Source organism: Dunckerocampus dactyliophorus, chromosome 12 (assembly GCF_027744805.1).
Source record: "Dunckerocampus dactyliophorus isolate RoL2022-P2 chromosome 12, RoL_Ddac_1.1, whole genome shotgun sequence".
In the NCBI taxonomy this organism is placed as follows: Eukaryota; Metazoa; Chordata; class Actinopteri; order Syngnathiformes; family Syngnathidae; genus Dunckerocampus; species Dunckerocampus dactyliophorus.
The window spans coordinates 7025287-7053162 of NC_072830.1; the positions used below are offsets into that span (position 1 = coordinate 7025287).

General features: G+C 42.4%; 1 protein-coding gene across 6 annotated transcripts in view; it reads left to right on the top strand.

Annotated features, from left to right (window-relative positions):
* actn4 (actinin, alpha 4) overlaps positions 1 to 27876 on the top strand; it is a 50724-nt gene that overhangs the window by 21246 nt on the left and 1602 nt on the right. Inside the window, exons 2-22 of one of the 6 annotated variants that reach the window (XM_054793366.1) lie at positions 6971 to 7085; positions 10214 to 10333; positions 10998 to 11084; positions 11317 to 11404; positions 13331 to 13409; positions 13499 to 13580; positions 15968 to 16053; positions 18430 to 18522; positions 18593 to 18718; positions 20491 to 20595; positions 20679 to 20826; positions 20966 to 21116; positions 21185 to 21293; positions 21396 to 21536; positions 21894 to 22076; positions 23387 to 23521; positions 23634 to 23813; positions 23919 to 24065; positions 24868 to 24948; positions 25522 to 25587; positions 27649 to 27807. In XM_054793366.1, coding sequence (XP_054649341.1) covers positions 6971 to 7085; positions 10214 to 10333; positions 10998 to 11084; positions 11317 to 11404; positions 13331 to 13409; positions 13499 to 13580; positions 15968 to 16053; positions 18430 to 18522; positions 18593 to 18718; positions 20491 to 20595; positions 20679 to 20826; positions 20966 to 21116; positions 21185 to 21293; positions 21396 to 21536; positions 21894 to 22076; positions 23387 to 23521; positions 23634 to 23813; positions 23919 to 24065; positions 24868 to 24948; positions 25522 to 25587; positions 27649 to 27807 — 2481 coding nt within the window. Of the gene's footprint in view, positions 1 to 6970; positions 7086 to 10213; positions 10334 to 10997; positions 11085 to 11316; positions 11405 to 13330; positions 13410 to 13498; positions 13581 to 14917; positions 15004 to 15967; positions 16054 to 18429; positions 18523 to 18592; positions 18719 to 20490; positions 20596 to 20678; positions 20827 to 20965; positions 21117 to 21184; positions 21294 to 21395; positions 21537 to 21893; positions 22077 to 23386; positions 23522 to 23633; positions 23814 to 23918; positions 24066 to 24867; positions 24949 to 25521; positions 25588 to 27648; positions 27808 to 27876 lie in introns of all 6 variants that reach the window. The other 5 variants (XM_054793365.1, XM_054793371.1, XM_054793370.1 and 2 more) reach the window with 5 other exon arrangements.

The window sequence follows — 27876 nt, forward strand, 5'->3', positions numbered from 1 at the left end:
GATTTTTGCCTTTGAGAAAATACATGTCACAAACGCCAATTCTGCCACTTTACAGAGTGAAAGTACTATAATTTATCATTATTATTATATATTATCATTGTTCTGTCAAATTTGGCTTATTTGTTAAAAATAAGCATCACATGAAAATATGTGTATTCATCAAAGAGGATGACAGTTGTTACGACAATTCTTATGACACTTATGATGCTAAATGTGTGTCTCTCAGTCTTATGATGATTTGTTTCATACCCATGTGATACTTGTATAACTATGACGACGCTTGTACAAAGTAAACGATTGGTGAATTTAGTAGACAACAAAAAGTACTACGACTCTTCAAATGAGCGTAACAAGAGAAGACTGGAGAGACCACTGGTATGTAACGATGATTGCTCCTGAGTTACCACTGTGTTTAGCCTTGGCTACTCTTTTGAGGCTGTTCCTCTTGGATTTAAATGTTATCGCCCTAACCTGTGCTCCTGTAAATAGTTGAAGTGTGAAATAAAACTCAAGAAGTCTACTGGAGTTGAGTTGATAAAACAAGTTCAAGCTGGTGCAAGTCCCAAAGAACAGCGGTTTATTTGGTCTCAGTCATATTGCTTGGTGCCCATTTGTGGGACAATAAGCTTTTCAAAACCCCCCTGCATGGTTCTGTGACTCAGCTAAATAAAAAAAAGTTTGTCCAGTTATTTTTTTTTATTGCACTTTTCTTAAAATGAATGGTAAAATCTTGTCTCGTCCTCGTGGACTCAAGCTAGTGTATCGTCTCGTCTCATGAGTTGGGTGTCTCGTGGCCACCCTAGCCTTCATGCATTGTCAAAAAGAACACATATTTGATTGTCTAATTGTAAAAGGAGGTTATATAAGTTAACTGTAAAAAGAAGAAAAGGTGTAGGCACCATTACTTTTGATGAATGAGTTTGCTGGTAAGTTTGTGGTTTTTTTTTATTTTTATTTTTTATTTTTTTTATTCAGCTTCTCGCTGACGCCCATGTGGGAAAGCAAGTAAACCAAGAATGTGAATTAAATTTCATCCATTTGATGGCACCACCAGGCCTTGAACCTGCTTTGTTTGGCCTCTGGATTTTAGTTCAACTTTTGGACCAAATTTTAGGTATAATTCAGAAATTAACCTAGCCCCTGTATTCGCCCATAGCTAGCCTCCACATCACTTTAATATGTAAAAAAAGAAATGTGCTGTCAATTGTCTTATTCCTTCTTCTTCTTGCTGTGTGTTGTTCTGGTGACCTGTCAGCACACGAAGCAGAAGGTTGGATTATTGGCGTGCGTGTGTGCGTGTGTGCGTGTGTGCGTGTGTGCGTGTGTGCGTGTGTGTGTGTGTGTGTGTGTGTGCGTGCACACATGTTAATGATAACCTGTCCAGACCTGAGAGGATAATAAGATGAGAGAGAGAACGTCTGCAGCAGAACTTCATCTTCCTTTCTTCTGCGCCGCTCTCTCTCTCTCTTTCTCTCTCTCTTTACTCTCTCTCTCCCTCTCTCTCTCTCAACTCTGTGTGTGTGTGTGTGTGTGTGTGTGTGTGTGTGTGTGTGTGTATGTGTACATTTGTGTACATGTGTGTTTTTTAATCAGATTCCCAGTTGAGCGCTGACCTCCAAACAGCTGTTCCTCCTTGTAGCTGCAGGCTGCTCCTCTGTTCTCAGCCTTTCGCTTGTCAAACACTCTCAGGTACACTTTGAACCCTTCCTTCCCAGGTTTCCTTGTGTCCTGTAGGGCATTAGGGAGGGGAGGGTTGTGAGGTTAGTCTGCCGCGTGGATGGTGTCCATTTCTCGCTGTATAGTAGCAGGCTGCATATCCACTTACATCACAGCTGTATAGCAGAGCTGCAAGGAATGTCAAGCGAGGGCAAGTTAATGCTAGTGCCTTTTGTAGCATCTTTGTAAGGGATGGTTTGAAGGTGATCTTGATGTAAGGTTTTAAAATAGGGAAAATACCAAAGGTGTGCTTGCACTGTGGTTTATAGCTTATAAGCTCCTCCAAGCAGTGCACTTGCATGTGGTGCACATGTTCTGTACCACACTGCTGTTGGGGTACCAGTGCAGCAGGAGGGTCGATAAATGCCCACAGAAGGCATTGTTTATTGTTTATTTTGTGTGTGTGTGTGTGTGTGTCCGTGCGTGTATGTGTGTGTGCCTGCAGAAACCACAGTCCAAATTTTGTTCCATACGATTTACACCGGAGGTATTGCTTTGGAAAGGCCATGTTCAAAGAGTCCCCAGCTATTCGCATGAGGAATATCATAATTACAATAATAATAATTAATTATATTTGTATGACAAATAAGTTTTAATTACGTTATTATTTAAAAAATAATAACATTATAATTAGGGGTGGGCAGTCTAAGGCACACCTGTGCACTCATCATGGTGACTAATCAGCATCTTGATACGGCACACCTGTGAGGTGGGATGGATTATCTCACCAAAGGAAAAGTGCTCAGTATCACAGATTTAGACAGATTTGTGAACAATATTTGAGAGAAATGGTGATATTGTGTATGTGGAAAAAGTTTTAGATCTTTGAGTTCATCTCATAAAAAATGGGAGCCAAAACAAAAGTGTAGCGTTTATATTTTTGTTGAGTGTATAGTTAATTTCCTCCTGTAACGCGCTTGCTACTATTTTTTGATTTGACATTGGCTACGAGATGGAAGACGCCAAGAAGATGGACAGACAGTGTTCTGTTAGAAATGTTTAAATGTTTTTTTTTCACAAAGATGACATTCACAGAGAAGTGTAAACAGACTTTATATAATGAAAACAAGATGGCATCAACCGCTGCAGTTACTTCCATTGCTTTTTTTCCTGCATCATTGTTTAATTTGCATCATGTTCTCATGAGTCCTCTGGTCACAGTGGAAATGTAGACAACAATGGCTAATTGGAACCCTTTTTTTTTAAGTTCACTTTTATAACAAAAAGTAAACTAAAAGTTACCTGTGCTTTGGTGGAGGTGCAACAGGAAACTCCAAACATGCCTGTAGTCATGTTTCATGTGTGCAGCTATAGTAGTTTTAAAAATGCAGGAGTACTCCAACACAACATGTCCAGTGTGGAGCTTGACGATCGCCAGCATGTTTGTGTGTCGCAGGCCAAAGTCCTTTTATTGGCCTTCTTCCCCTCTAAGGGGGGCTTTGTCAAACCAGACCAGTGTTTTACTGAGCCTGGCCCATATTAGTGCTCCTGTCCGCTCTCCCCAACCACCTGGTCTCTATTTGAGCACGCTTCATGGCGACTTGCTTCAAAGAGCCTTTTCATTAACGGACACATGCTTGTTGTATTGTTCCAACTTCAACATTTTGTTGTACATTTCCTTTTTCCAACACGGCTACACGCTCACAAGCAGTCTGTGTGATTTTACAACAAACTGTTCATTGCTTGCTTCTGTCATCTTGGCTTCTCTCCACTTGAGTCAGCCTTGTTTGTGGTGTCTGCAAGTCTCTGCCTGTCTGAGGACATGAAACCCTGTTTGCGTGTGTGTGTGCGCGCGTCTGAGTGTACGAGAATCAATGTTCATGCTGAAGTGACAGTTTGTTGGGGTGTGACACGATTCAAACGCTTGACATCACTGTGTCATTACATAATAGTCTCGTTATCACACATTGCACAAGACCAGAATGATGCTGGAGGTCATCGTCTTGTGGAGAGGCGCCTGGGGTCGCTTCCACAGTGACCTCATGGAGGCTGCTGATGAAAGACGTTAATGTTTGTGTGTGTGTGAGATTTCGCAAATGAGTATCTGCTGATGTCACGCTCTGAATGTGAAGCAGTTGCGCAATACATGTTAAACCCTGTTGGCTCTTTGCAGGTGAACTTGACACACCCTTGTGCACACTGACACACACACGCCAAATATCATAGCTATTTGATGACCTCTGAAGTGCAAAGAATGTTGGGACATGGGTGGCTGTGAAGGAAAATTGCGACGCATCCTCCTGCGTGCTGTGTCCGATGTGCTGGCTTTACATTTGGATAAGGTTATGTCATCCGTCTTCAAATGCAGCCTCTAAATAATGCAGCCCTGCAAAGGTGTAAAATGCTTTGACATCATACTCGCAGGGGTGTCCAAAGTGCGACCCGAGGCTCTCGGCATATTCAGAAAATGCATTTAATTTAATGTAATCCCTTGTTTATTGCTGTTAATTGGTGACTGCGATAAGTGAATTTTAGGATACCTTATTAATAAACAGAATATTTTTGGAGATGGAGCACAGGCAACCTGTTTACGACCTCCCGAATGCGTTTTTTAACATTACTAGATCCCTCAAGATATGAAATAACACCCCATAGCCACCTTTACACTTGTATTAACTAGGGTTGTCACAAAATCTTGCGAGATTAAAACATGTCATGATTTCTCCTTCAGAAAAAAGGTCTCGTGTGCACTAGGCCTGTGACGTTAATAAATAAATGAATTAATCACACAAACAATGAAAATGAACTTGATCATTTTGCCGGCCTCAATATATTGCCTTGTGCATGCATCTCTGTTTTTCTTGGCAGGAGGAGGATTCACTCTGTGCATTGGCTTCAGCACCTTGGCACATTTGTTCCATAGAACAACGACATGAACAGAGCGAGCCCCTTTGTCAGTCGCGTGAAAGAAGGTCGTGTCCAAAGTGCGGCCGAGGGGCCATTTGCAGCACGTTGCGTTTTTGGCATATAAACAAAATTAACCAAATAAAACCCAGCAAAAATGAGGAAAAAATAAAACATAAAGCATTTTTCTGTATGCAGCCCTCAGTGGAAAATCTTGTGTGTGTTTGTTGGTAATTGTGTGTGTTGCCCTCTCCTAAATGATGAATATCCGACTGAAGCTTGACCTTCAACCTCTGGGCGGGAGTTGAAAGCCGTTTGCGGGTCCATCTCCGCTCGCCAGGAGACAGAACAGACGGCTTTAATTGCCGAGTCCTCCACCATTCACCACCCCTGTCTCCTCGGCGTGCACCAGCGGAGCATGCAGGCTAAATCTGTCATAGGAGAAGACAACTTAAACACTCCCAGACATGCCGGACTCCCCAGGACAGAAGTACGCCTGCTAAACGAGCGTCCTGACAAGCTGACAGCCCCCGACAGCGGCGTGATGCTCTGTGACGCAATGAGTGCCTCCACTCGATGTCACACTAGAGCAGGGACAGCTGCTGCATGCTGATTGGCAACCTTAATGTCATTTAAATATCCTGTTGTGCTGCGGCGTCTGTGCTCATGTTCATGATTTCCTGCCCCATTGATGCTCACAAGCAGGAACACCAAGATGCTATAGCGACAGTTTAGCACTTGGTTTTAGTACGCAGCAGTTTATTTTTGATAATGGAAATTCCCACAAAACTATGTGCTGTGTTAACCAAAATGTACTTCAGTGTCTGCAACCAACATTCTTTATCTGTCATAATCTAGCATTTCTTTCCGATTGACATCATCTTTGTTAACAATCAGTCAATCGGACAAAAAGAGACCGTCTGAAGGTAAGGATCGGCTATTTAGCAATGGAGTCGCACCAGAACAGTACCAAACTGAAACGAGTCATACTGTCAGGTGATCCGTAGTTGCATTAAGGCGGCACTACAACAGTCGTCCTTCGAACGCTTCTTCTTTAGTCCATGCTGTCCTCCTCTTGGATGTGATGAAAGGCCCGGGGCGCCATCTTTGATGTCGACCCCTGTTAACGGCCTGCTGGCCGAGTGCCAAGTGCGACCGCAAACATAATCCGTAATCAGAGTTCGCTCGTTACTGCTCTTTGGCGGCACCGGTGTCGCTTAACGGCGGCTAATCCGAGCTGACAGACTTTGGCATTCCTGAGTGGATTTTCTCACAGTGCGGATCAATGTCAAAGAAATCAGTGCAGAATATCACAACAAAGTTGAGGGGATTCAATTCTATTTAAAACAAAACGATAAAAATCAATACATTCATTTTGTTTGAATACTATTTTAATGGATGGGTAAATCTTTGAATATTCTGCACTCCTGTTTCCATGCCAGTGTGTCTATGTGTGCACTTCCTGTGTGGTGACAAGCGCACTGGTTATCTGAGCTGAAACTTCCTGTCATTGCAGAGCCACTTCCTGCTGCATTCAGGCATGTGTGCGGTAGAACGAGGGCATTGTTGTCCCGCTCCTGGCCTCCCCACCCCTCAATTTGTCTGTTTGTTTATGTGAAATGTATCCCCCCCCCCCAATCTCTGCCCTGTTTATTGGGGGTGAGGAGTCCGGGGGAGCTGCTGAAGGGCGCCATTATCCACCTCCCTCAATGGACGCTTTGTGCCGGTGACCACAGAGGGACGGTGAGAAGGGGGGCGGGGCCAGGAGGAGCACCCAATTATAATGTTTTTCAGCCCGGCGGTGGGGTTAATTGCGTGGATGATTGATAGTGAAAATGTTTCTCCTGAGCGGACTAAAGTGCTTCTTAAGATTCATGCTGTGCGGCTGAGTGTGGCGTGACAAAGCGGGCCGTCTTGGCTGACCCTTGCCGCAGTGGACACTTGCCCCTTCAAAATAAAATGATCAAAAGCACTTTGTGATTTGTTTCTTCATTGTGATGTGCAATTCATTAGAAGCATCACAGATGTTATTTAGTTTGATTCCTATCGGTGTTAATGTCAGCGCTGCTCGACATGAGAGCGGGAACGCGCACCAAAGCCAGGCTGGATGTGAGTGTTTTCATTTGCGGCCATGATTGAAATGATTTGAAAGCTTGTGGTGGAGGAATGTGGAGGAAAATGAAGAAACATAAACCAAACAGCCGCATAAACGTCTTGTTTCCAAGATGAACACATACATCTGTGGGAGAACTAACAATGTCTTGAGCGGCAGTGCTCATTTTGCCTGCGCTTCCTGTCACGTCAGCACGGCTCCACAGCCTGCTTCCTGTCCACTCTGAGTTTTTCATCTCGCGTCCAAGTTGTTTGCGCCACTGAGCATTCATTGTGTTTTTTGTTTGTCCATGTGCAGACCTTCACGGCGTGGTGCAACTCCCACTTGAGGAAGGCCGGCACACAGATTGAAAACATCGAGGAAGACTTCAGGGACGGACTCAAACTTATGCTGCTTCTGGAGGTCATCTCAGGTAACGCGCCTTTGGAACCTCTGATTGGTTGGACATGAGTTTCCTGAGCAGTGGAGTTTTGGACCCCCGGAAAATGCAAACATGTGAAAAACAAGTCAAAAGAGCATCTCTATCCACGCCAACCAATTCACATCGATGCTACATGTAATTTACATTCTATCGAGACTAGGAGTGCAACGGTACATGTATTCATAATTTTCAATGGAGAATTAAAAAAACAACTACATTAATGCTAAACATGTGTTTTGAGCAACTTTTTAGAAAAAGGTGCCGCAAGGCATGCTGGGAGCCAGCATTCCAGCATACTTTGTGGTACTTGTTATACTAGAAGTTGCCAAAGTTATGTGTTTAGCGTCCATGTAGTTGTTATATATTATTCCTCATTAGTAGTAGTACTAGTTTCTCTTTTGTGTGTTTACTTGATCATTTTTGTGTGGGCACTGTGATTGTAGTCAGTGTTCTGTCTAGTGACTCCATGTTGGTTTTGTTCAGTGCTGTCTAGTTCACATCTCTTGTGAGGAAACAAGATGGCCACAGTATCTACAATATAAATTCTAGGGTGTCCTGATACGATATTGATATCGGATATCGAGCCGATATCAGCAAAAAAGACGAGTTTCGGATTATATTGGCCTGCATCTAAAATCTCTGCAGTCGATTCCACATTGCAGTGCGTTTAACCAGCAGCAGCCGGACTGAGCCACGTGATCACAACAACAGCGTGTGCTAACGTGTTTTAGCATGGTAATGGTAATGGTTTAATTTTATTTGAACACACATACAAGTTACAATGGAATACATCCCGTAGTACAATTCGCAGTTCCACATTTTCCAAAAGGAGTAGGAAGAAGCAAAGCTTATTTAATCCTGCCCCCCATCCGTTTCACATCAATTGCAATACATTTATTCACTTCCTGTATTCCAAATGTGGTCTTTACCAGTTAATACATAGGAAAATGATAAGGTAATGTAACAATGTGGTAATACAATTATCAAGATTTTTTTGCACCATAAATAACTAATATAACAATCCTAATAATCAGTTCAAGTTCAAGAGTTTTATTGTCATATGCACAGTAAAACAGTATAAATGGGCATAACAGAACATAGTTGGAGTAATGGATGAGTAATGAGACAATGATGTCACGAGAATGAAGAGTAATGAGTGTTGCAGTGGTTAGACATAGCATTTTCTACACAGTGATTGAAGACTCTTCTTCCTTGTATTTTGCAAACTTCAGCTGCTTGTGTTGTTTCTTGAAATCACTAATCTTGGTGATTTGTTTGAGTTCCGTACTAATCCGTTGCATAATTAGATTCCACATACTGAAATGCTGTGGGTTTTTAGCGTTGTTCTCGCGTGTAAGTGTTTTAAGTTGAGTTTTTCCCCTGAGATCATATTTCTCCTCCCTTGTTGAAAAGTATTGTATGACCTTTGTGGGTAGCAGGTTATTGTTTGCTTTATGCATCATTTTAGCTGTTTGAAAGTTCACTAGATCAGCAAATTTTAATATTTGTGATTTCCATTTTTGTATGCCGCTTCTCCTCATTATGCTGGAGCCTATCCCAGCTGACTTCGGGCGAGAGGCGTGGTACACCCCGGACTGGTCGCCAGCCAATCGCAGAGCACATATAGATAAACAACACTCAAATGCATACCTTTGGACAATTTAGCAATTTAGAGTCGCCAATGAACCTAAACATGCATGTTTTTGGAGGAAGGAAACCCATGCAAACATGCAAACTCCACAAAGAGATGACCAACGGAGATTTGAACTCAGGTCTTCCCGATCTCCTGACTGTGGCCAACATGCTAACCACTTGGCCACCGTGCGGCCCCAATGTTAAATACACCTCAAAAAGTAAAAGTTTATTGCCTTTATACGGTGTACTCGCATTATTATGCCATATATTTACCGCTGCAGCTATCAAATATATATTCTACTGAAGTTTTTTGATTAATTGAGTAATCGGGGAAAAAATATATTTTTGCTTAGTTAAAGAGCAGTTATAAATACACAAGAGAAAATAAAACATTACACCAAATAATGAACCACCGATTGGTTTAATTTTTTAGATAATCAACAGTTTTCTTTCTTAAATTCACATTGTGCAGAGGAACAAGGTGTATTTTCTTGGGTCTGATAGACTACATAATGGTGCTTTTGTAGATGAATTTATCCACCCCAGACTGTAACTATTTACTGGAAATGGAGAGAAATAATACTGACTTTACTAAGACTAAATGACCTATTACATTATGTTGTTGGGCTGCGCATTTATGAATACTATTTTAGACAGGCTGATGAGAAATAAGACAAATATTATTTAATATATTGAGTTTTTGCAGCGTTCAAAGTAAAAGTGGAACACATTACTCTCAACTAAGTGAGTGAAACACGCACTTCCTTGTTCCATTACACCAGTGGCCACCAACCTTTTTGAGTCCCGGCCGTGAACCTGCGCAAATTCTGTTTTTTTACTTTTTTCTTTTTCTTGTCTTTTGTTGCCTTGTCGCACCTTCAAACCACCGCTTCCTTCTTCGTCCTCTGTGTGGGTGACGTAAGCGCATTGGCGACATAAGCGATTCCTCGAGGCAGAAAAAAAATCCTCTATTTCATGTAATCAAGGTACTCGAATTATACAAGGAATCGTTGCACCCGTACATATATTATCATTACATTCATGAAAAAAATGGTCTCAGTATAATGTTGACAATAATATCGTTTATCGGCAATAATTTGTCGGACAATTATCATCCCAACAAAATTGATCGTGACAGGCGTAGGTCTGTTTTTCCCATTCCTACTGTTGCTGATAATTTTTTCTGTTTGAGTAATATCACTAGATCAAGCCTTTGTAACATTACACATTACAATAAATTCAAATAATAAATGGATTATATTCGTGCCGATATTGGATTGATATCAGTATCGGCCAACATTCAAGGCTGGACTAAGGTTCAAGGTTCACACTAAATTTTGATGTCAAATAGGAGGCCACATGATATGGCAACGTTGCCTGCAGTTAAAACTACACACATACCATCCAGCGTCACCCTGAGTCAAACGCTAACTACATTGTTATGCATTTTAAAATGAGTGTGTGTGTGTGTGTGTTTTCTGCAGGTGAACGGTTACCCAAGCCTGAGCGAGGCAAGATGAGGGTTCACAAGATCAACAATGTCAACAAAGCTCTGGACTTCATCGCCAGCAAGGGAGTCAAACTGGTCTCCATTGGTGCAGAGGGTCAGTACACAAACACACACATACACACACATATACACACACACACACGCTTTGTCAGCTATATGAGCAGCCCACTAAAGGTCATCCAGTGGAAGCTGACAATTGAGGCTGTCGGGATGGACACACCCTTTCATTAACTGTACAAGTCATACAAGTGTAAAAATAAGTGAATCGCTAATAAGAACGTTCACTTAAAGGCCAATGTAAATGTCATATCCATTTGACATTTTATTCTATTTTTAACATCAAGCGTAAAAATAAGCTAAGCACTGAATGTGGTAAAACGGTTTCAGTTTTGTCAAGTCATGATCAGCGATTTTCAACAAGCAGCAGAGACATCAGATGAAGGGTGAAGGATGTGCAGAATGAAGTGCTTGAATTTAAGCGATGTCAGGAATTCCAGCCAGACTGCATGCCATGTCGTATGCGTGTGTTCTGCGCCGCCAAGATGACGTTGCACCCAAAAGAAACAAAAACGCATGGCAGCATGTTCTCTACAGCTGAGATATGAGCTAAGCTTGTTAGCTTAAGTCTTGGCCTCCAAAGGATTTGACACAAACATGCAAAGACAAATTCATCTCATCTGGCGTCTTATTACCTTTTATGAAATGCTTTCCAGAATGACTACAAATAAATGACTTGTTTCTCTCTTTCTTTTTTCCAGAAATTGTGGACGGAAACGCCAAGATGACCCTAGGAATGATCTGGACCATCATCCTCCGCTTCGCCATCCAGGACATCTCTGTTGAAGGTTGGACTTGCTGTTTCTTTTCATTTGCACAAACATGTTTGCGCCCACTTTAAACCAAGGAAACAATTTAGTTTTGCATCCGTAATTGTTTCTTGTTTCTGTTGCTCCCAGTAAGACATTTCAGTGTGGTGTGGTGTGATGTGATGTGATGGAAGCATTTCTAAACTTAGCTAAAAAGACATTTGTTCTGGCTAACAGAAGCTTTAATCTAACTCCCTTTCCGTCCTCGCAGAGACGTCTGCTAAGGAGGGTCTTCTGTTGTGGTGCCAGAGGAAGACCGCTCCCTACAAGAATGTAAATGTGCAGAACTTCCACATTAGGTAACACACACGCACGCACACACACGCACACAAAATACCCAGCTTCATCACCAAACCTATTTTTCTGTTGAGTCGAACACAAAATAAACCTTTGCACAGACGAGAGCTGACACGTGGTGCTGTAAACAACTTCACTGTGTATTTATTTATTGTGCACGCTGTGTCGCTGCAACACAAGCACAACTGGTATGCTGAGAATATTGTTTGTTGTTTTTTCAAATAGATGGTGCCAGAAGCATATTGTATTTCTAGCTGATATGTGTAGAAATATCGCCCCCTGGTGGAGAAAGTGTTACCCAGTGTGTGGGTGTCCTGGACCCCACTGCAAATAAGACACAAGAATTACAATAAACACTCGTCTGTACACTCCAGGACTGTTACAAATGTATCGATATATATATGCTTTTTATGACAAAATTAAGAATCCATGAACGTAATTAATATGACAATATTATTATGAATGGGTGAAGTTTACAATGGTGTAAGAAAGTGTTTGCCCCGTCCTGATTTCTTTTTTTTGCATCTTTGTCACACTTTAATGTTTCAGATAATCCAAAAAAAAAATGTGTCAATGACAACACAACTGAACACAAAATGCAGTTTTTAAATGAAACTTCTTATTATTAAGGGAGAAAAAAAAACAACCTACATGGCCCTGTGTGAAAAAGGGATTCCCCCTTAACTGAGATTAATTGAACCGAGATTAATTGAGATCTATCATTCTGGAAAAGGTTATAAAGCCATTTCTAAAGCTTTGGGACTCCAGCGAACCACAGTGAGAGCCATTATGAACCTTCCCAGGGGTGGCCGGCAAACCAAAATGACCCCAAGAGCGCAGCAACGACTCATCCAAGAGGTCACGAAAGACCTCACAATAACATCCAAAGAACTGCAGGCCTCACTTGCCTCAGTTAAGGTCAGTGTTCATGACTCCACCATAAGAAAGACACTGGGCAAAATCGGCCTACATGGCAGAGTTCCAAGACCAAAACTACTGCTGAACAAAAAGAACATTAAGGCTCGTCTCGAGAAAACGTCTTGATGATCCCTAAAACCTTTGGGAAAATACTCTGTGGTCTGAGGAGACAAAAGTTGAACTTTTGGAAGGTGTGTGTCCCATTACATCTAGCTTAAAAGTAACGCCGTATTTCAGAAAAAGAACATGTGGTGGTGGTAGTGTGATGGTCTGGGGCTGTTTAGCTGCTTCAGGACCTGGAAGACTTGCTGTGATAAATGGAAGCATGAATTCTGCTGAAGGAGAATGTCCGGTCATCTGTTGGTGACCTCAAGCTGAAACCAACAATGATCCAAAACACACCAGCAAGTCCACCTCTGACTGGCTGAAGACTTTGGAGTGGCCAAGTCAAAGTCCTGACCTGAATCCTCTTGAGATGCTGTGGCATGACCTTAAAAAGGCGCATCATGCTGGAAAACCCTCCAATGTGGCTGAATGACAACAATTCTGCAAAGATGAGTGGGCCAAAATTCCTCCACAGCGCTGTAAGAGACTCATTGCAAGTTATCAGAAACTCTTGTTTGCAGTTGTTGCTGCTAAGGGTGGCCCAACCCAGTTATTAGGTTTAGGGGGCAATCACTTTTTCACACAGGGCCATGTAGCTTTGTTTTTTTTTCTCTTAATCATAAAAAGTTTCATTTAAAAAATGGATTTTGTGTTCAGTTGTGTTGTCGTTGACAAATTTTTAAATTTGTTTGATGATCTGAAACATTTTAGTGTGACAAACATGGGGGGGAAAACAAAAAACGAACTCAAAACACTTTTTCACATCACCGTGTGTCCTGATTGTTGACGTTTGACGAATACAAGTAATATATAGAATATCTATTACTAGAATATTATAGATAAATATAATAGAATATTTGAATGGCAAATATTCCACTAATTAAGATGTCACATGTGTTTTCTAGCTGGAAGGACGGTCTCGCCTTCAACGCTCTGATCCACAGACACAGACCAGAACTCATCGACTATGACAAGCTCAGAAAGGTTAGAACGACCAGCAAGACTATGTACTGTATAAAGATCAAAATACGTCAAGTAAAGACACTCTCTGACTTTGTAACTGATTGACGCAGGACGATCCTGTGACCAATCTGAACAACGCCTTCGAGGTGGCTGAGAAGTATCTGGACATCCCCAAAATGTTGGATGCAGAAGGTAAGCCTCGTGCACGCCCAGTTTGTCGAGGAGTTGCAACAATGTAGATCATAATCATTTCTTTCTTTGTCAAGTCCAAAATGGATGGCTTGTGTCTTGTTTCTTAGACATTGTGTAACTAAAAAGTGCTGTGACCCCACCAGGAGTTTCCCTCGTTGCTGCCATGCTTGTGTTGTGCACATTTACTTCTCTGAACCTTTTAGAAATCGTGTCCATTTGTCATGTTGCCTGTGCATTGTGTTGTCCGTCACCTGTTTGCCTGCCTGTGTCATGTGTGTCTTATATTGCTGTGTCTCAAGTGGAAGACTTGTGTTGGCACGTGTCAGTAAGAATACAGTGTACAACACAGATGTCAAACTCGAGGCCTGGGGGCCAGATTCGGGCCCGCGAAAGCCTGGAAATAATCCATCCATCCATTTTCTACACCGCTTGTCCTCACTAGGGTGCTGGATCCTATCCCAGCTGACTTTGGGCGAGAGGTAGGGAACACCCTGGACTGGTCAGCCTGGAAATAATGCAAAAAGACACTTGGATTATTTTATTATTTTAATATTGTTCTAAAAAAATATTTGTACATATATTTACATTTGATTATTATTACATTTATTTTTGTACTTTTTAAATATAGTTATATTTTTATTTTATTTTTAATTATTTTAATATTATTGCTAAAAAAAATTATAGTTTATGTTGCTTATTTAAATATATTTATATTAAGTAAAAAAAAATAATTGTAAAATATAAAAAAAACAAGACAATTAATCTTTATTGTAAATGTATTGTCAGTTTTGACAGAAAAGTTCTTATTTTTTGGTAAATCCAATTGAATTTATTAATGAATAATTAATATAATTACATACTGTACATCATCATACATCATTTTGATAATTGTTTTTGTTTATTTTGTAAATGTAATGTTTAATCGCAAATGGGATGCCATGGCTCTTTCTTGCCATGTTGAACTGAGTAGTGACAAGGTGCTGTGTATGGTTTTATCTTCTACGTATGCGCAGCAGAAAGTGAGGCAGGTGTAGCTGCACTCGAAACATTTCATTTAAAAACTACTTCTGAGTTGAAACAATTGTTGGTCATTTGAATAAAATACAAATTAAAGGCATGATTTTTTTTTTTTTTGCATAAAAAGAAAATAAAAATAGAATCATGACAGTAAAGTATCGAATTGAACCGAACATGAATTTTCTGTATTGTTACACCCCCATTGAGTATGAACGTGCACCATTTGAGACACAGCACCTGTGAATGTACAGTATGTGTGTACATGTTTAATCACATGTCTTGGGTCCTCATAACCACGTCCTACCCCCCCTCCCCAATAGACATTGTGAACACTGCTCGTCCAGATGAGAAAGCCATAATGACTTATGTGTCCAGTTTCTACCATGCCTTCTCTGGAGCCCAGAAGGTACCCTTTGTCCTCGCAGCCCTTTGCCTGTTTAACCCTCCCGTTACTAACAAGCGCCGCCTCTCCGTGCAGCATGGCCGCGCCCTCTTTACAGCTCTCCTTCACAGCCTGGAGTAGGAGGATGTTCGGGATGTGTTGGGACACAAACACGCAACGGACGTAACTCAGCCGGTGAAAGCTGCAGATGTTTTGTGGCCCCCGGTATATTATAAATATATAATTCAACAAGAAAAAAAAAGTGACCAAAAAAAAACAGAAATGGAAAAATCAGCAATAATTTAACAAGACTAAAGTCAAAATATTAACGAGAAGTAATAATTTTACAAGAATAACGTTAGTAGCATAAAGTTGAAATATTACAGAAAAAAACGTAATATGAGAAACAAACAACTAAAAGTTGTAATTTTGGGAAAAAATAGGTTGCGGAAAAAGTTGTAACGAGTATGAATTCAAAATATTATGAGAATCAAGTCAATTACAAAAAGAGCATTTTACAAGAAAAAAGTAGAAATAGTTGGAAAATTAAAAACAACAGCAAAAATGGAAAAAACAGCTGTAATTTCACGAGAATAAAGTCCAAATATTAAGAGACAAAAAGTTGTATTCTTTTTTTTATTATTAATTATTCACGAGAAATCGAAAGACGTTTTGTTAAGTACTTGCTGCTTTCACCGGGATGTGTTGAACCAGGGGGAAAAAAAAAAAAAAAAAGAATGTTTGTGTCCCAACTTGATGCTTGATGCTCCAGTGTCCCTCTCCTCTTCAAGAGGGACCCCCACAGCGTGACCCGGGGGTGTTGGCGTTGTTTCTAGGTGGAGCGTCAAGCCACAGGCGCACTTCTAAAGTGGCTCTCCTGCGCAAGGCGAGCGCTGCATTGCTTTGGGTCGCTTTGGCTTCACTCTCTCTTCTCTGTCTCTCTTTCCTCTTCGTTACCCTCGCTCGCTGTGGGCCGGGTGTTGCACAGACATCGTGGGCACGCTGAGGCCCGACGAGAAGGCCATTATGACCTATGTCTCCTGCTTCTATCACGCCTTCTCTGGCGCTCAGAAGGTGAGCCGCTCATGTTTTCATCAACACTCCTCTGCAGCAGCAACAACAGAGCGTTCCCATCCTGTGCCTCATTTCCACCAACGGTCCGGCTCACTTTGGTTTGGCACGCCTCAGTTGTTACTCAAATAGTGTGAATATACATCTTTGAATCACTCCTCTGCTATAATCTATGGAATTACAATGCTGCTTTCTTCCCTTCCATTCCTGTTGTCAGCACAGAAAGTGACAAAACCCTCATGAAAGTACAGAAACATTTCAGAAAACACGTTGACAAAACTGTAAACAAATTAGCATTTCAAGAAACACATTAACAAAAGATGAAAGAAATGGCAATTGCACAAACTGGCAAGGCAACACATTAACAGCAATGGAGGCCAATAATGGCGCATGCCTTTTGAAATGTTTAGCGCTAAACGTGGGAGTGAGCATGGTGTGTTGCATAACAGCGCAGCGAAACGACGAACGGCACATACAAATATGGATTCATGCAGGCAGATTTGGTGTAATGCCGCAGGTAGAGCGCTATTTTCATCTGCTGCGTTTATTATGTCTGACACAGAAGATGTTCACTGCTGTTTGATCGCCTTGTTTTCATGCCTTTATGCAACACACCATTCACACTCATGTTTACAGGTAATAATTTCAGTGACGACGACGTTTGTGGTTTCTGGGCTTTGGCATACAGTTGTCCCCCGTTTATCGCCGTTAATTGGTTCGACCCAACCACGATAAGTTAATTTTTAGGTTCAATATTAATAAATTGAATATTTTGGTAGTTAGAGCATAGAAAAGCTGTTTATGACTTTCTAAATACGAGATTTAACATTATAGCCCTGTAGACATGAAATAACACCCCAGTTGTCACTTTACACTCCTATTATTGTTTGTTTACATCACATTGCGCAGGCTACGGAATCACTGCAAAGACAAAACAGACGGTCGCCGCTAGCATAGCAAGCTAAATAATTAGCATCTCCTATTTGCTTATTCCAAAGTTAAGGTGTTTCGAACGGAGTGGGGAAGAAGGACAAAGCCAACAACGTACCACTTCCACATGGAATAAGAGGATAACTTTTTTTTTTAAGCTCGTTCTCAGCCATGGCGTGTTTGTCTCAGCCGTGACATGTCTGCTCGGCTCTGCTGGCTCAGTAGCCAGTCTCTATGCGGTGTGAAAGGTAATGCCGTCTGACGTCATGTCTCATAACATTACTGATGCCTATTGACCAGAATACTGCATACAACTTGTTTTTCAATATAACATATAGTACTCCACGAAACAGCAACCGTTTTTCAATTATTTTTTGAAAAACTGCGATATAGCGAGGGACAACTGTTTTTCCAGTTTGTGTGATTGTAATTTCTTTAGCCTTTTGTTCATGGCTTTCCTGAAATGTTAGTGTTTCAGTGTTTTGCACGACATGAAAACGGTGCCCATAAGTGAGATCGATCACCTCAATTCCTTTTATGACTTGTGACCACGGAAACAGGAGGCAAAAAACTATTGTACCAAACTACTTGGTGGGAATGCGGCAATACAAGTGTCTTTAAAAAAACAGTCAGCAGTTTTCTACCATACTGTAAGTGTATGCAAGTGAAGTAGCAGTAATGTAGTTTCTCCTCACTGCAGCATCCTGATGGGAACGCTCAACTTAGCTTCTTTGCTTTTTAACAGTGACCTTGTTTCTCTCAAAGCCATTTAACTTTATGGTCCTGGCGTCACATTTGGGTTGGTATATAAATAATGTAAATCATGCATGCGCTGGCACGTATTGCTGTGTAAAATAACACCAACCTGTTAAATTGCTTTGAGAAACGCAAGGCGACGTCACTCTTGTCATTTTTTGCTTCAACTCTGTTTCAACAATTCCAAATGTTTTGTAATAAATGTGATGTACTTTCATGCGATCTTGATGCACTAGTAATAGTCAGTCTTGAAGTTCTGTTTTTTCTTTTGTATTCCAGCAGTACAGTAGTTAAATCGTAGGACCGACCACAGGACGACAGCGCCATGTGAACCTGTAACTCGATGTATGGACCGACTTAAGACGCATGGCGTTTTTAAACACACTGTGTGTGGAGTGTGAGAGGAACATGAAACTAACCGCCAGCAGTTTCCAGCATGTTTTAATTAGTCCAACGAGCCTGCTGGCTTTAGTGTGTTTTTGCACTTTCTCAACCACGGGTGCCATTTTGAACGTAACGTGCCTGAAAATGAGGTTAGCTCCCAATCACTGCTCGTGTGTTCGTTCACACCAAAGAGGATTCTAACAGAGTTGTTAAGAATGACTAAACGCTTCATTTAGACGTAGCGAGAGAGCTCCGCGAATGTCTCTCCAGTCAGTTGTGAGCGCCTCTCACCAGCGTGTGCTCTGATAGGCCGAGACAGCCGCCAATCGTATCTGCAAAGTGCTGGCCGTCAATCAGGAGAATGAGCATCTGATGCAGGACTACGAGTCACTGGCCAGCGCGGTGAGTACAGATCCACTCACCTGTGCAGATGTTATTGCGGCCGTGTGGCTGATTGTGTCTTCCTGTCCAGCTTCTGGAGTGGATCCGTCGCACCATCCCCTGGCTGGAGAACAGAAACCCAGAGAAGACCATGTCTGAGATGCAGCAGAAACTGGAGGACTTCAGAGACTACCGCCGTGTCCACAAGCCACCAAAGGTTCACATCCTCTTCCAATCAAAACTAATGTCTCCCAGTTGATAGTTCAGGATTGGGGTTATAATGTGGAACCCGCTTACTGTAAGTCGCCAACCTGTCTACATCCACCAAATCATCAAGCCCTGGTCCGTGTTATTATTTTTACAAAAAAGTGCCCACTTTAAGTCGCCGTAGACACACATGGACGGCTGCTTTTCTTGACATAAAATGTGAGAACCAGAGGGGTCATTTCTATGAAAATTGTTCCATAGATATCGACATGTGGTATAGTATTAACTTCATCATTATCACTACGGCTGGGCATCAATGGGAACCGGGACTAACATTCAGACTCTCCCGGGATTGTTCAAATGTTTTTATTTCGATTCGTAATTTCGATGCCCACTTTGCCCACCGGAAGAAAAATCAGCGAACGCTAACAAAAAAGAAGCCGGCGAGCACTAGCGAAGAAGTGGCTAAAAAGTGTGGCTTAACGTCATAAAAAAGAGCAGTCGGCTCAGTGCAACATTTGCAAAACAATCATGCACAATCAGCATGATTAATGTTCACACATTCATGGTGGACCAATAAGAGTATCTCGTCTTAGATGCACTACATCGGACTTCCTCTACGCAATCAGAATCAGGGATGTCCAACAATAAAGGACATTTGTCTCATGTCAGTGTAACCCAGGGTTTCAGGATGCTAGCTGATGTGGAATTTTGGTGTAAATAAAGGACGGGAGCTACCGCAACGGCTAGCTAAGTTTACAGTCAGGGAAAAAATGATTAGACCACCCTTGTTTCTTCAGTTTCTTGTTCATTTTAATGCTTGATACAACTAAAGGTACCTTTTTGTTTGGACAAATATAACAATGACAACAAAAATAGCTCATAAAAGTTACATTTTTTGGCAGTACAATGCTATAGCTATTCGTAAGAACGATTTTGGTCATTATCAAAAAAACATGTAAGTTGCCAGAAATCAGCTTTTAAATTCAATTCTTATGAGCTATATTTGTCATCATGATTATATTTGTCCAAACAAATGTACCTTTAGTTGTACCAGGCATTAAAATGGATCAATAAACTGAAGAAACAAGGGTGGTCTAATCATTTTTTCCCTGACTGTAAACTTAGCTAGCCTTTACAATAAGAACGCTTTGGGCTATATCCTGTATACTTGTGTTACCAAAATAAGTGTGTCATAAAAAATAACTTACACAAACATTGAGGCAGCAAACAAAGTATACTACTTTTGAAAAGTAAACATCTTTTGTGAAAGTGTAGTCCTGTAAAAAGAAACTTCATACCGTTTATATTCAAGTTGAATGGTTTGATATTTATATCCTGGTTGAATATAGCGCTGTAAGAAATTCATAGAAAAGTGGATAAAAAGTTCATACGATTATACAATTCATGGACAAGTTCAGACATTTCATCTAAAAAGAACTCTGGTTAGCGCCCTCATTTAAACCATGCAAACCTTTATGACCCTGCCTCTTAAAAGCATCGGAATCCAGAATCGTTAGGAATCGGAATCTAAACGTGAAATCAGAATCTGAACCAAAATCGTTGAAATTCAAACAATGCCCAACCCTCATTATCATGAAGACACAACATACTGGAACTACTTTCTAGTTACACAGCATTAAAAAGTGCACACAGTGACTTCCTGTTTAGTACAAAATAGAGTAAGCTTCAAAGTTAAAGCATGGCAGTATTCTTTTACCCATTTAGGTCAGATTTAACGTCAGATTCTGATGTGTGTTGCCTCTGATATTGGTCCTGCAGGTCCAGGAGAAATGTCAGCTGGAGATCAACTTCAACACGCTGCAGACCAAACTGAGACTTGGCGGCAGACCCGCCTTCATGCCCTCAGAGGGACACATGGTGGCTGTACGTAGAGTCACGTTTATGCTACACGGGACATGTTGGCATCGAAAAGAAACGGCCTCATCCCTTGCGTGTGTGCTTGTCAGGACATCAACAGAGCGTGGCACACCCTGGAGGGGGCGGAGAAAGGCTACGAGGAGTGGCTCCTCAACGAGATCAGACGCCTGGAGAGACTGGATCATCTGGCAGAGAAGTTCCGGCAGAAGGCCTCCATCCACGAATCCTGGACCGATGGTAAAATATCTTGAGTTTTTTCAACTGGAGGATGCCCAGGGGAATACAGGCTGGTCATCTACGACCATACATTCCTAGCTAGCTATTTTCCTGTGGGTTGAGTCTCGCTAAAAAGATGTCAATCGCCTCCCATGTGCAGGAAAGGAGGCCATGCTGACTCAAAAGGACTACGAGACCGCCACGCTGTCAGAGGTCAAGGCATTGCTGCGGAAACACCAGGCCTTTGAGAGCGACCTGGCAGCCCATCAGGACAGGATGGAGCAGATTGCCGCCATCGCACAGGAGCTCAAGTAAGGGAGTGTAGTGACTGGACATGAAAAGACTTGTAATCAAACTGAATGCACGCAATGTTTTTCAGTGAGCTGGACTACTATGACTCTCCCAGCGTCAACGCTCGCTGTCAGAAAATCTGCGATCAGTGGGACTGCCTGGGAGCGCTCACCCAAAGCCGCAGGGAGTCACTGCAGGTCTGTCGCGCCACAGATCTGACCCACGACATCATCTGCACACTTTGATAGAGAGAGAGAGAGAAAGCATGTTCATCTTAGTGAGTCATTTTTTTTCTTCAGAAAACTGAGAAGGTGCTGGAGTCCATAGATGAGCTCTACCTTGAGTACGCCAAGAGGGCGGCGCCCTTCAACAACTGGATGGAGAGTGCTATGGAGGACCTGCAGGACATGTTCATCGTCCACAACATCGAGGAGATCCAGGTACAGTAATCCCTCGTTTATTGCGGTTAATTGGTTCCAGGCACTGCCATGATATGTGAATTTCTACAAAACAGGAGTCCTTATTTATAAATTGAATATTTTCGTAGTGGTGAAAACCTGTTTGACCTTCTAAATGCAATTTTTAATGTTATTAGCGCCCTCTAGGCATGAAATAACACCTGTACACTCCGATTACCCAATATAGTAGACATAATAAGAGAGTTACAGTAACATTACTGACACCTAGTGTCCAGTGTAAAATACCACGTTAAAGCAACATCCATGAATCGCCTATATAAGTGTTTCAGTTCATTTAGCCATTACCACGCTTGAAAAGGCTTACATTTGCTCCCTCAGAGTCTGATCCACGCTCACGAACAGTTCAAGTCCACTCTGCCGGACGCCAACAGGGAGCGCGAAGCCATCCAGGCCTTCCACTCCGAAGTCCAGAAGATCGCCCAGCATAACGGCATCAAGCTGAGCGGAATCAACCCGTACACCACAATCACGCCACAGAGCATCGACAGCAAGTGGGAGCAGGTAAAGTGTGTGTGTGTGTGTGTGTATTTATTCATGCTAATGCATTGATTAATTCCACCAGCAGAGGGCGCAAACAATTCAGATTCTGTTTATAATTTGATTGTTAGAGGGATTGTGGAATATACACTGCTCAAAAAAATTAGAGGAACACTTCGAAAACACATCAGATCTAAACTGGGGGAAAAATTATCTTGAATATCTTTCCTGATAAGTGGGTGATTTATTAGTAACAAAATGATGCCACATAATTTGATAGAAATTAAAATGATCACCCTATAGAGGGGGGAAATCAAAGACACCCCAAAAATGAAAGTGCAAAAATGATGCAGCACACTGGTCCATTTAGCTAAAATGTCATTGTAGCAACTCAAAATGATTCTCAGTAGTTTGTGTGGCCCCCACGTGCTTGTACGCACGCCTGACAACGTCGGGGCATGCTCCTAATGAGACTACGGATGGTGTCCTGGGGGATCTCCTCCCAGATCTGGACCAGTGATGTCAGTGATGGTCTGGGGAGGCATATCCCTGGAAGGACACACAGACCTCTACAGGTTAGATAATGGCACCCTGACTGCTATTAGGTATCGGGATGAAATCCTTGGACCCATTGTCAGAACCTACACTGGTGCAGTGGGACCTGGGTTCCTCCTGGTCCACGACAATGCCCGACCTGTGGCTAGTGTATGCGGGTAGTTCCTGGAGGATGAAGGAATTGATACCATTGACTGGCCTCCACGTTCACCTGACCTAAACCCAATAGAACACCTCTGGGACATTATGTTTAGGTCCATCCGGCACCACCAGGTTGCTCCTCAGACTGTCCAGGAGTTCATTGATGCCCTGGTCCAGATCTGGGAGGAGATCCCCCAGGACACCATCCGTAGTCTCATTAGGAGCATGCCCCGACGTTGTCAGGCGTGCGTACAAGCACGTGGGGGCCACACAAACTACTGAGAATCATTTTGAGTTGCTACAATGACATTTTAGCTAAATGGACCAGTGTGCTGCATCATTTTTTCATTCATTTTTGGGGTGTCTTTGATTTCCCCCCTCTATAGGGTGATCATTTTCATTTCTATCAAATGATGTGGCATCATTTTGTTACTAATACATCACCCACTTATTATCAGGAAAGATATTCAACATCATTTTTCCCCCAGTTTAGATCTGATGTGTTTTCGAAGTGTTCCTTTAATTTTTTTGAGCAGTATAGTTTATCAGGATGAAATTTCCATTCTGTGAGAAAACACGTAAATTATCTTTAGCATCCTCCGCCATGACATCATGCTTGAGCAATTATTCGCGTGCAGGCGCAGCAGCTGGTGCCACAGCGTGACCAGGCCCTGCAGGAGGAGCTTCGCAAGCAGCAGTCCCACGACAACCTGAGACGCAACTTTGCTGAACAAGCAAACGTCGTCGGCCCCTGGATACAAAACAAGATGGAGGTAAGGCACTGGCAGGTGCCAACGCTGCCAGAGCTCACTGTCAGTCGGTGGCATGCAGCTGCCGTGTTTTCAAGGAAAAATTTCAGCAGGGCACCGCTTGTTGTGTTGACAGGAAATTGGCACGATATCTATCGAGATGATCGGCACCCTGGAAGACCAGCTGACCAACCTGAAGGAGTACGAGCGGAGCATCGTGGACTACAAGCCCAACATCGAGCAGCTGGAGGGAGTCCACCAGCACATCCAGGAGGCCCTCATCTTTGACAACGTATACACCGCCTACTCCATGGAGGTAACGCATCCCAATGGGTCTTGTGTGCTACATAAATTGTACAGTGACAACCCAATAAAAGCTTACGATGAACATTCAACGTGCGTCTCCCTGCTCTCCCTGCAGCACATCCGTGTGGGCTGGGAGCAGCTGCTCACCACCATCGCCAGGACCATCAATGAGATCGAGAACCAGATCCTGACGCGTGACGCCAAGGGCATCAGCCAGGAGGAGCTGTATGAGTACCGAGCCTCCTTCAACCACTTTGACAAGGTCAGGCGCCCAAAATCCACATACTCAGCTGCACATTTTGAACTTATAACACGTAATTACTCAGATTTCTGTTGAAATTAATGATTTTATGAGGCCAATATTCATGTCCATGCTAATGTTTAGACCATAGGAGGGGGTCAGAGGGGAGCCAAGCGAGTGAGTATTAGTATAGATTTGTGTAGCACGGGTGAACATTCTTATGTGGGACACTCTTGCACTTTGAATATTATTACATAATGCAAGAAAAGTGTGAGAAGATTTGTTGTTTTATACGGTAGGACTTCTATCACCACTAGGGGTCACTGTTTGTGTCAGGATGTGCGCCATGCACTGGGTCTCACTCATGCAACAACATGCGGCCCACCTTCTGCCACGTCTGCCTGTCCTATTGTGTCTCGTCATTGTCTTCCTGTAGCACCACTCATCTGTCAGACTTTTAGCTTATTTGGCTTTTTTTTTTTTTTTTAATTCCTTTGTGTCCCCCTAACTCTCTATTCAAAAAACATATGAGGGGACAGCATCATTGCATGTCAGGCAGATATCCCATCATTTCCACACCATACATGATTCAAGATGTGTCGATGTTTTGCATGCAAGTGTGTCCATATATGCGTGTGGACGTCGTCTAAACAGCCATCCGTGTCTGTCTCCCACCTGTCCCATCATCCCTGCATCCCTCCTGCATGCCGCGGATCATCCCACGGTCCATCCCCCCACCACCACCACCACCTACCCTGTGTTGCGATGGGTTGGGTGGTCATGATGTGCCGCTCTGTCATTGGCTGTCATTGGCCCGCCTCAGGACCACAGCGGTGCCCTCATGGCCGAGGAGTTCAAGGCCTGTTTGATCAGTCTGGGCTATGACGTGGAGAACGACAAACAGGTAGGATCGGATGGAGGAAACGGCAAACGTCGTGGTGCCCTCTCACCGGAGCAGGGGAGCTGACGTCCTGCCAATCCTCAACTCCTAAAATTTACATGAGTTATATCCTACTTTTACATTTGTTTTGGTTTTATTACTGTACATAGGATATTTCCAAATGTCCCAACAAAAACATTTACTTTTTCTAATGAGATTCTTAATGGAAGGCGTTGTTTACTGGTCAGTGTCAGCCTTCCTGCTCTCAGGGTGGTTAAGTTGGGTCAAGGTGGACGCTGTCAGCATGGAGTGCAGAGATGCAATGTCCCCGTGTGTCCACCAGGGGTCTCTGTTGCTTTGTTCCATCACTGTGTTCAGACGTGGGTTTTGACTTTGCTCTCTGCATTGACTCTTTGTGCTTATCTCTTTTTTTGTATTATTTAAATTCCCTCCTCCTTCTCCCCAACATTTGTCTTTTCCATGTTTCTTACATCCTGTTGCTTCTCTTTCATCGCTGTCCACTCACTCCCTCTACATCCCCTCCTACCGACCTGCCTCCCACCCCGGCCTGTGCTATCCTACGCTGTGGCCCCACAGAAGCGCTCAGGACAGATGGTGTCAGATGATTTCCGGGCTCTGCTCATTTCTACAGGAAACAGCCTGGTACTGCTGCTGGCCTTACGCCCTCACAGGGTGTCTGCAGGTCCAACACAGGGACCATTAGAGCATACACATGACATAGTTAACTTACATGTAAATATATAGCCGCAAATGTCTTACTTGTTTTTTTCACACGTGAGCATCACACCCAGTATCAACATTTCATACATAATAGGGGTTTAACGATTCATTCACTACATCGATGCATCGATTTTATTTTCCTACGATTCAACTCCATCGATCTGGGTTCTCAAGTTTCCATTTAGGACGATCTAACATTGATTTAGTTGATACTAGGAAATGAAGCTTTGGTTTCGACGTTTAACGTTACAGTCTGCCTGTCGGTGGTGTCATTGTCTTCCTAGTATGTGGTCATAGGAGCTGTAGTTGACCTGTGAACTACAGTTGATTTGCTTCCTCTTTTGGTCAGTTCATTCACTTTATTCAGTATTCATATTTAACTCATCTGGCCTTATTTGAAACTGGATGGTAGTTTATGGTCCAGTAGCAGTGTCGCATGGTGACGTCATCATCTAGCGTGGCGTGTCCAGGTCAAAACACGTGGGAATGTTACAAATACAATCCCCGTATTTTAGCAATATAAAAATGTAACTGTTCGTGGGCGCTCGATTTAAAAATACAATTTTGTCATATTTAATCGGGTGTATTTTCATTTGTATACAGAAAAGTTAAGTCCTACTTTATTTACTTTACGTCGATGGACAACTCCTGTACGACTGAGAGCCTACACAGACGTCCTACTTTAAGCCTTTCAAACTCATGGATCGGCGCTGCAGGACAAGATAAAAGGAATATGGGATATAAATTGACTTTAATATTTAATTTAATATTGACTTTAATATTAATTAACACCTGCAGATGAAATTTTTTTAAAATCTGAGTAGCGTGGCGTGGACATGAATACAACATGCTGCTGCAGCATTTATGGCACTTGATTGTCTTCCCTGGACTTTTTGATGATCAAACACATGTAAATGGCTACTGTGTTGACTTTTAAAACAAATGTCACAGCCTAAGTTATGATATATTTTGTAGTACGGTTGTACTTGCAAGGTCCGTGGGTCGATCACAGCTTTTGTCTTGACTCAATGTTAAAGCAGTGGGGACCAAAGGCACTCTTTTCCGCTATGGAATTTGCTTGAACTTCTTGAATATTTGGGGTAGAGAAGTGAATGAGGTATCAAATTCAAGATCAAGTCATGTTATATTAGAATTAATCACAGACTTGATTTGACATACCAAGTCTAAACATGGTGATGCCCAGTCTAAATCAGTTGATACCAAGTCTAAACATGTTGATGCCAAGTCTAAATCTGTTGATACCAAGTCTGAACATGTTGATGCCAAGTGTAAATATGTTGATACCAAGGTTAAACATTGTGATGCCCAGTCTAAACTTGCTGATAAGTGATACCAAATTTAAACATGGTGATGTTGAGTCTAAACATGCTGATACCAAGTTGAATTATGTTGATACCAAGTCTAAACATGGTGATACCCAGTCTAAATCTGTTGAAACCAAGTCTAAGCATGGTAGTGCCAAGTTCAAATACTGTATGTTGATACCAAGTCTAAGCATGGTAGTGCCAAGTTTAAATATGTTGGTACCAAGATTAAAGATGGTGAATATGTTGATACCAGATGTAAATACAGTATGTTGACAGCAAGTGCAAACATGATTAAAACCAAAGTTTATCAGGGGTAAAGAAGTGATGGTAGGTGTACACTTGGTGATACACAAGTAAATACTTTGATGTTGATACCAAGTGTAAATGTGTTGATACGAGAGGAGACGTACAGTAAATGGTAGCGTAGAAGTTGACCTGCAGGCCACCCTCGTGTCTTGTCGTTTCTTCTCTGCTTGCCTTTTTTCTGCTTGTAGTGTCGTCACTGATGGGGGGGGTATTCTTGCTGTGTATGCGTATTTGTGTTGTCTTGTCCTAGCGTGTCATTGTTGCATGTGTGTTGTTGTCCACCTTTGTGCCTGTCAGTACAGAGCACCACGTCTCCCCAGGTTAACCCCCTCGCTCTCTTGGTCGCCAGGGTGACGCAGAGTTCGCTCGCATCATGGGCATCGTGGACCCCAACAACACGGGCACCGTCACCTTCCAGGCCTTCATTGACTTCATGTCCCGGGAAACCACCGACACGGACACCGCCGACCAGGTCATCGCTTCCTTCAAGATCCTGGCCGCCGATAAGGTGAACGGCAGATTTCCCACATTTCTGGTGGTCCTTGAATGCATCAGACTTTTGAACATGTTTCTTTTT